The sequence below is a fragment of the Opisthocomus hoazin genome, chromosome W, assembly GCF_030867145.1.
Source record: "Opisthocomus hoazin isolate bOpiHoa1 chromosome W, bOpiHoa1.hap1, whole genome shotgun sequence".
NCBI lineage: Eukaryota > Metazoa > Chordata > Aves > Opisthocomiformes > Opisthocomidae > Opisthocomus > Opisthocomus hoazin.
Window position 1 is genome coordinate 46,240,744 of NC_134453.1, and position 9,070 is coordinate 46,249,813.

General features: G+C 46.2%; 1 protein-coding gene across 1 annotated transcript; it reads left to right on the forward strand.

Moving 5' to 3' along the window:
• Window positions 1-4,314: 4,314 nt before the first annotated feature.
• LOC142365521 (G2/mitotic-specific cyclin-B1-like) lies at window positions 4,315-6,986 on the forward strand. Its single transcript, XM_075446335.1, is given in 11 exon segments — window positions 4,315-4,374; window positions 4,495-4,528; window positions 4,531-4,562; window positions 4,925-4,973; window positions 4,976-5,105; window positions 5,471-5,497; window positions 5,499-5,673; window positions 5,998-6,000; window positions 6,071-6,208; window positions 6,490-6,597; window positions 6,861-6,986. Coding segments are annotated over 11 exon segments (882 nt in total).
• The last annotated feature ends 2,084 nt before the right edge of the window (window positions 6,987-9,070 follow it).

Consider the following 9,070-nt stretch of genomic DNA (forward strand, 5'->3'; position numbering starts at 1 on the left):
TCACTCATTGCTAAAGTGCTGTTCAGTTGTTTTTTCTTCCTTGAGTTTTGTTCAAGATAAGCTGTAGTGACTGAATATCTAGCTAGGCAAAAGGAAGAGAGACTTGCCATTCTGTATAGGTAATAGGGGGGCATGCTTGATCTATTGGATTTAAAAAAAAAAATTCAAACTGTACCTTAATGCAGCTGCATGCATACTGTAGCTAACTATACCATTGTGTATTACTCAAGGAAGCAGTCCAGGTTTAGAATGCTAAACTGTGCGAGTAGTCTGGGACTTGACAAGTTATTGAAACAAACTGTAAATTGAGACTTCTTGACTGAAAAGAGAAAGAGTGTGTTTAAGAAAGAATTATGCATGTTGGGATCTTAACACTGCGAAGAAAAATCTCTGTCTTTAGGGAAAAACTGTTAACAGGGTAATACATATGTCTTCAGAGGTAGTTATCCTTACATCTGTTACAGTCTTCCTGTGCCCCCTTTTCTTCTTGCCTGAAGCCCTTAGATATTTTCCTTGAAATTCAGCAATCAATTCAGTGGTTAGCAAGGATGAGTACATCTTTCATCATTCCATGTATCATGACAGTCTTATTTTGTCATGTTGTTTTCTTGTTCTGGTATTTAGGATCAGTACCTGAGTATCATAATAAAGACCTGAATTAATGTTAGTGGAATTTGAGGATAGAGTGATATAGGAATTACCTTATCAGATCAGATTCACCAACTATCCAGTTTGAAATGTCCTTGAGTAATTCTGCTTCTCTTGTGATTGGACTGTTTATACAAACTGTATAGTTTCTTTTGTAACTGTTAAACAAGTTTGAATTCCATTCTCTTCCCCTAGCGCTGTGTTAAAATAGTATCTGCAGTGCAGGATTGACTTGAAAAACTGTTGTCAGAAAGTTTCTTGAAGTTGCACTGCTTTTACATAGAGTGATCAAGATTGACTACGCAAATCCAAGTCCCTGATTTCTCAGGATAGCACTGCAGAACCAGCAGAATTCTCAAAGCTTGATCCTGTTTTCTTCTGATTTATGCCTTTTGAAGTGGTTTTCTCACCTTGCTTCCTCCAGAAGGCTCAGGTCAGTTGAATAACAGTGCTACAATTATACTTGGCCTATAAGTAGAGTGATCTTTTGGTTTTGAAAACCATTTTCAAACAAAAAGCTTCAGTTAATATTTACACGTGCCACTCATTTGAGGTGATTGTACTGGAGCTGACAGCATTTTAACAAACCAAGTGTTAGACTAATCTTGAGAAGGTAGATGAAACATAATTGAAAAGCCTTCGTGCTTATCACAACTTGGAGCAATTACTGGTTTCCCACTTCAGTAGCTAGCAACAGGAACCAAAACAAATTAAGGTGGTTGGGAACATGTTAGATGATCGAGCCATGGCAGTGAGGATCAGCTAGTACCTGGATACTTAACAGGCAAGTGCAAGCCTGTCTTAACAAGTATTTGGCAGCTTTTTGTGTTTTACCCAACAAACATGCACAGTGTTTTTCCTGGCTACCCTGGCAGGAAGATGATGGCAATTAACATTGTCTATGTTAAATTAGTTTAACAAGAGCCCTTATCTGACAATAATCCCCCAAGGAAGGGTTCAGGCTTCCCGGCAAGATCTATTAGAACTGTGCTGTAAGGGCAGGTTTTCAACTCACAAGTATGGGCCAACTGATTCATATTTAAATAAATACTGTGGTGAGGGAGTTTTTAGTCTAGTCATTTGATTTGTATGCAGACAGTTGCAACAAAACACTTTCAAAGATGAAACTGATTTAATACAAACTGCAGCTATGTATTGTACATTTGGCAGCAAGCAATATATGCATATATAAGGAGGAAAAATAAATTTATTTTTCAATAATGTTTTAATTTTATATAGTGTATCTTGACTTTTCTGGTTAAACATTTATTTGGGATGAAAACAGGAAAGTATATTTAAAAAAAAAAAGCCAGTACAAGTAGAGAGTTCTAGCTTTCATCTTGAGCTGGTTGCGCAGGAGCTGATTTTACATAGGCAGCTTGAGAACATGCTTTAAAAGGAAGTTTCCTGGGCATTTTTCTTATCTGAAGACCTTGACCTAGGCTTCATCTATTCACGGCAGCCCTGTATTGATACCTGTGAATGTAGCAAATGTAGCAGATGTAGCGGATGCAGATAAAAGTTATCACTTTAGGTCTCAGAATCATTGCACAACAGATTAATTAAAATCAAAGCAATTCTTGGTTCTTTGTGAATAATTGGGAAAGCTGTAAGATAAGAGACTCCTGAATAATCTCACTTAGACAGTTCGGCCTTGGGAGAGCAGATGTGCAGGACCATGAAGATAAGGAGGCTACAAAGTGACCATAAGACTGTAACAAAGCAGCCTTGAAGGACACGGTATACGTGATCTTAGAACTGAGTTTGAGCAGAAGCAAAGGTCAACCAGTGGACACCGTGATGAAGAGTACGAGCCTTCAGCTGAAGACCCCCGATGACCACCCGGAGGCGCCAACAGACATGCGCTAAGTACATTAACATATGCTAATGAGTTTCCCGGAAGAACCATGAATACGACAAACATTTTTCAGGAATGTAATGAATATGTGTGTTAACACATCAAAAATACCTAGTAATTGGGTCTTTTCGGCACGCACATTTGGGCGGAGCTGTCCCCTGTGCATCCAGTGCTGCAATAAAGAATGCCCGCTTTCTAAAACTCCAAACTTAAGTTTCAGAGAGTGAATTATTTTGCCGCTTTCCAGTAACAGTATTATGCAGATGATCAAAGTCAGACGAGCAAATTGTAAAATGGGACTTCGCCATGAAACGTGCTTTTCACCTCATTTCTTCAGAAAAAAAAGTCAGCTGTCGTGTCCGTAAGTCGCCCGAACAGGCCCAGCTCTCCTTGTCGCGCCGCGGGCGCCGCGCCCCTCCTCTCTCCTGAGGCAGTGCTGCTGGCCCAGGAGAGACTGCGCGGATTGGTCGCGCGCTTTCGTGGAGATCGGGACCCTTGTGAGGGGAAGAGCCCGAAATCGCTTCAGGGGCGCGCACGAGCTGGGTCACCACCCCGCCGCGCGGAGCGGGAACGGCAGACGGTCGCGGCCGGAGCCCCGCTTCCTTTTCGAATGCCCAGAAAAGTCTAGCCCCGGTCGTCACGCTAACGCATTGGGGAGGGGCTGTCGACAGCCAATAGGGAGGTAGTGGCCGGCCAATGCGGCAGCGGATGCGAGGTTTAAAGCCGCGGCTAGGCTAGTTTTTGCACTGTATCTACCGGTTACATCTGCTGTGGCTCTTAAGATTATCAGGGTAGGTGCGGGCTGGGTAGAGTGGCTTGGTGGAGCATTACTGTCATGTAGGGGAGGGGGTGGCTGGGGAGCGGAGGTGTTCTGGGGCGGTGTCATGTTGCAGGTGGGGGGGCACGCTGTATCTTGGCTGTGGCTCGCTGCTCGCCTAAAACTGTGGTGGCGGGGCGGGGAAGAGGCGGCCGTGCGGCACTCCTGCCCTCCCGCGTTCTGTTACCTTCCTTTCCTCCCCTCCCCCCCCGAAATCTTCTAGCTTCAGGGATAGAGAGAGAGGGGTGCAATAGGGCAACCCTCCTGAATTCTTCCACCCACCCCAACTTCTCCTTGGTGGGGGGTGGTATGTGTGTGTGCGCATGCAGCTGTGCAACCCTTTCCCTAGCTCCTCCCCTTCAACCCACCGGTTGGGGGGTGGGGTGTGCAACTCTCCCTCGGTTCCCCTCTAACTCTCCAGTTCTTGAGGGGGGAATGCAGCTGTACAACCCTCAAATACCCCTTCTAATTTAACTGCTTGTGGGGTGCATACCAGGTTTGTCATCCACTGTTACAATGCAGATGATTGTCTTCTTTCCCTGCAGCACACCTGGATGGGGGCCAATATCGTGGTGAAGAGCAGCTTGCCTACTGTGCCCTGGCACTGCTCTGGAAGACATCAGCAACTGTGTTGCTGAGCCACAGCCATGGGCTGCTGTCAAGAAGGCAGTGGTGGGGGGCTGCAGGTGGGAGCTGGGTGTGTGGCCCTCGCCCACCACCTCCCTGGAGAAGGTGGTGCCCAGGAAGGCACTAAGGCCACTGTGGAGGAGGCACTGCTGCCAGCCCTGGAGCCCTAGCCAGAGCCTGCCCAGGTGCTGCCTGCAGCTTCCCTGGGTCTGGGTGCCCCCTCCCCAACCCTGGTCTATAACCCTGCACCAAGGCTGGGCTGAGTGGGGAGCACAGCCTCACTTGGTGCCCTTGAAACAGGGGTTGTGAGTCCCTGCAGCACTCCCACGCTGTGGGGCTGCTGGGCGCTGGTGCAGCTAGCGCCATGGGAGCCTTTGCTTGGCCTGCAGAGGTGCTGCCTGAGCTGAACCTGAGTTTCCTTGTAGTTGGAGTCTCTGTCTCTAACCCCCATGGAGAGATGTCTGGAGGTGTCCTGTCAGAGGACATGCTGTGTCAGGCTTTTTCTGATGTCTTTCTTGATGTGAAAGACAGATATGGAAGATAGTATTGTACTGACCCAAGTTTCTGTAGTGAATATGTGAAGACATCTACAACTACCTGAGAGACCCTGAGGTTGGTAGGAATAGTTCAGAACTGCAGGGCGATCTTCTGCTGACAATTATAGTAAACTTGTTATAGGGATGTTTTGGAGCTGGTATTTACTTTCACCTATGGATTTTCAGGATGTACTAATTAGTGATTTTTCAACTTAAAATACTAAACTGAGCTGATAACATAAACAGATGTTAGTTGTTAGACCAATCAACTAGTAGTACTAGTATTGTGTTCTCTTTAGTAAATGAAGAAACCTTATGCCCTGTAGCCTACACCTATGGAGTATGCTTGTACTGAACTCCTTTAAGGTGCAACAGAGGCTAGGCATTGCAAATGCTTGAACTAAGTGACTAGCTCAATTAACCATATTCCTTCCACAGGAAAAACAAGCTGTCAGACCCAAATACATGGCAGGCCAGGAAATCACTGGGGAATGTGTGGCATATTAATAGACAGGCTTGTGCAAGTATGGATAAAATGCAGACTCCTGCAGGAGACTATGTACATGATGGTTGCTATCATTGATTGCTTCTTGCAAGGGAGTCTCTTGCCCAGTGTCAGGTGACTAAAGCACAATGAGTACTGATCAACACCATATGTGGTTGGACTTGTTACCCTTAACAAAATAGTTGACCAACAAAAAGCATATGATGTATGCAATTCAACATCAAATAACCCTCTCAACTATGAACAGTAACTTGATATCAAAATTGTTTGCTTCTCTCCCTGAACTGATCTTAAAGCCTTCTAATACCCCTGCAGATACTAACAGAGGTAACAGATGTACAGTTATTCTATATATGCCAGTATGAGCATCCTGCCATAGAACAAATCTTGCATTGGCTACCTTGAGAAGTTGTGTTTTGAGCCAAGTCATTCAGATAAACAAATCTCTGCTGCTGCTTACAAACAGCATTGTCCTGTAGTAAGATGTTGCAGCTGGTTGGTGTCACTGTTCATTGCCAGCAAATATGAAGAGATGTATCCCCCAGAAATGGCCTTTGTAACTGATCACACTTACACAAAGTCCTGGATCTGCCAGATGGTGATGAAGATCCTGTGAGCACTGGACTTTGGTCTGGGTTGCCCTCTCCCTCTACACTCCCAAAGGAGGGCTTCAAAGATTGCAGTATCTGGAAGATGCAACACTTGACTGGCAGCTTGTTGAAATCTTTCAAAACTTTTAAGTATTGCAACTGTTTAGCAACTGAGTGGTTCAGCTTGGTAGGACCTGTCTCCCATGTAGAAACAGGTTTTGTTTGTATGTTTTTGGTCCCATGAGCTTAACCCAGCCAAAACCAGAGTTAAAATGCCTGCCTAGTACTGCAGGTGACTGCTAGACTGCGTTTGAAAGGAGTAGTCCTATACCATGAGCAGCCTAGTACAGCTCAGAACTGCTCTGTGATTAAGTCACTTGAATTTCAAGCCTATAGCTCTGAAAAGGCTTGCTAAGGAAGTATTTCTTCCTGCTTGACAGGATGCTCTTACCTTGGGGGTAGCCAATACCTAGCTCTAACTTACTACAGGTGGACTTGGAACAGCACGCTCTGGCCAAGTACCTGATGATGTCCATTGTGGACTATGAAATGTTTCACTTCCCTCCATCCAAGACTGCAGCTGCTGCTTCCTGTTTGGCTCTGAAAGATCTTGGTGTAGGAGAGTGGGTAAGTCATGCTTGTCAGACCACCTCCTAGTTTAGGACTTGGTGTGCCTGTGCACCAGCTTAAAAGGCTGCTCTGGGCCAAGTGCATGCTGCCTTTTCCCTTGTGGTATCTCAGCATGTTCTTGTATCCACTTGGCCCATTACAAGGGGACAGAAGTAGGGCAGTAACTGTTAACCCTCCCTTCTTATAAAGGAGACTGTGAATGCCTGAGCCCAGTAGAAGACAAAGAATCTAATGAACTTGGATCCTTCTAGTAGGCTTGTCTAATCACTTCCTTTCAGACACGAACTCTGCAGTGCTACATGTCTTACACTGAGAGTGCCATTCTAGTTATGCAGCACATGGTAAAGAACATAATTCTTGTGAATCGGGGCCTTACCAAGCACATGGTAAGAATTTCATGGTGCAGGTGGGGAGTATATGTGGTCAAGTGTCAATGTGTGGCTTTCTGAAGTTAGCTTAGCTGTGACTTGAATCACTGGTATCAGATTTGTATAAGACCTGCTCACTTCAGCTGAAGATCTCCAGCTTGCTGAAGTGGCATGAACCAGCCATGATCTGGTCTTGGGTGCTAGAACTGGCTTGGCCTGCCCACTAAGCCTCAGATGAGCTGGAGTAATGTAAGTTTATGAACAGGGTGAAATTAACTGAGCTTATCTCTTTGCGGACAATCAATAACAAATATGCCAACAGTGAAAATGCCAAGATAAGGATCCTTGCACAGCTGAACTCTGCTGTTGTAGAGGAACTAGCAAAACCTATGGCCAAAGTGTTGTAACTTCTACACGAACTTGAACAGAATGTTGACATTATGTACAGTGGCACATAGTGTATCTTATTTGTGTGTTTTCTGCTGCTCAGAGCTGTGTTTTCCCTCACTTAGAAGTGATAATTGTTCTTTGCCTACCCCCTCACCATTTTTTTTTTTGCCCTTGTTAAAAAAATATTTAACTTTACTCCAGCTTCCCTTCTGTTCCTTATCTGAGAAATACCTGAGAGAAGGGGCTTATTTCTTTCTTGTGCTTACTACAAGTCATGTTGTTGTGGGGTTTTTTTGGTTGTTTTTTTTGTTTGTTTGTTATTGTTTGTGGTTTTTTTTTTTTTACTGGGAGGGCTTGGTGGGGAATAAGCTCAGTGTTCTGGTCTGGCTGCAGCTGGCAACAAAAGCGCCACGTGGCTGCCCCTCCCCCTGCCAGGGTGCGGAGGAGAATGGAAAGAAACAGGCAGGAACTGGTGGGTCAGGATAAGGGCAGTTTAACAGAACAGCAAACAGAGGGAACAGGAACAACAATGATACAGATAAGGAGAAAACACAACACAAACCACACGACCCACAGAGCCGCCTTCCACGACCGCCACCACGAGCTCCCGAGCCGCAAGTGAGTTCCCGCCCCCCAGCTCCCCCCCACTGGAACCCAGCATGATGGCACATGGTATGGAATACCCTGCTCTGTTTGGCCAGGTTGGGGTTGGGTCAGCCCACCCGGCTGTGCCCCTTCCTGGATTCTGGTGAAAATTAACCCTGTCCTGGCCAAACCCAGGACATTATCCACCCCTTATTCCATACCATCTACGTCATGCCCAGGTCCCCCATTGTCCAGTTGATCATCACCACTTCTCCTGTCTCCAGATATCATTTGCTTAGTCTATGGATCATCACTCTAAAGTGTCCGTTGAGTTCATTTAATCCATGGCTTTGGGCTCCATCTGTCGTAATGGTCTTCCGTGGCAGGAGAGGTGATGTGTGGTGATGGGCGGTCACTTGCTGCATCTGGAGCTCCCAGTCTGCAGGAGATGTCAATCTTGATGAAGTTGCTGGGTGCCAGTTGTTGAAAACCAGGTCCAGTTCCAGCATTGCTGTGCTATGCTAGGTTTCATCAAAAAGTCCATCCTTCTTAAATCTGGACGATTCTTACTATGCTACTACTGGTATAACATATAACAATTATAACAGTGATAACAGACAGTGACAGGGTTATTTAACAATTAACTTTATACAATTTATTTATGGACTATTCTCACCCAAAATCAAATCCCCATGAGGTACACATCGGACTTCCCCATCCTTCCGCATCACCCACCAGGTACACCCAGGTCCTTGAGCAAAAGCAATCCCACGGATGGGCTTGCCTTTGCCCGAGGCAGGACTAACCCAGACTGTCTTCCCTAACATGTTCCGCGTGTGCACTACAGGGACTTTATCCCCTTCTACGGGGCGCTGAGGTTTTGACTGGGCAGGACCAGCCCGGTTGGTGGATCCTCTGGTGTTAACCAACCAGGTGGCCTTTACTAAATGAGTATCCCAATTTTTGAAAGTCCCACCCCCCATTGCTCTCAAAGTGGTTTTTAGCAGCCCATTGTACCGCTCGATCTTTCCAGAGGCCGGTGCATGGCAGGGGATGTGATACACCCACTCAATACCGTGTTCTTTGGCCCAGGTGTCTATGAGGCTGTGGTAAAAGTGAGTCTCATTGTCCGACTCGATTCTTTCGGGAGTGCCATGTCGCCACAGGACTTGTTTTTCCAGGCCCAGGATGGTATTCCGGGCAGTGGCATGGGGCACAGGGTAGGTTTCCAGCCATCCGGTGGTGGCCTCCACCATTGTGAGCACATAGCGCTTGCCTTGGCGGGTTTGTGGCAGTGTGATGTAGTCAATCTGCCAAGCCTCCCCATATTTATATTTTAGCCATCGTCCTCCATACCACTGAGGCTTTACCCACTTGGCTTGCTTGATTGCAGCGCATGTCTCACATTCATGGATAACCTGTACGATGGTGTCCATGGTCAAGTCCACCCCTTGGTCACGAGCCCATCTGTATGTCGGGTCTCTTCCTTGGTGGCCCAAGGTGTCATGGGCCCACC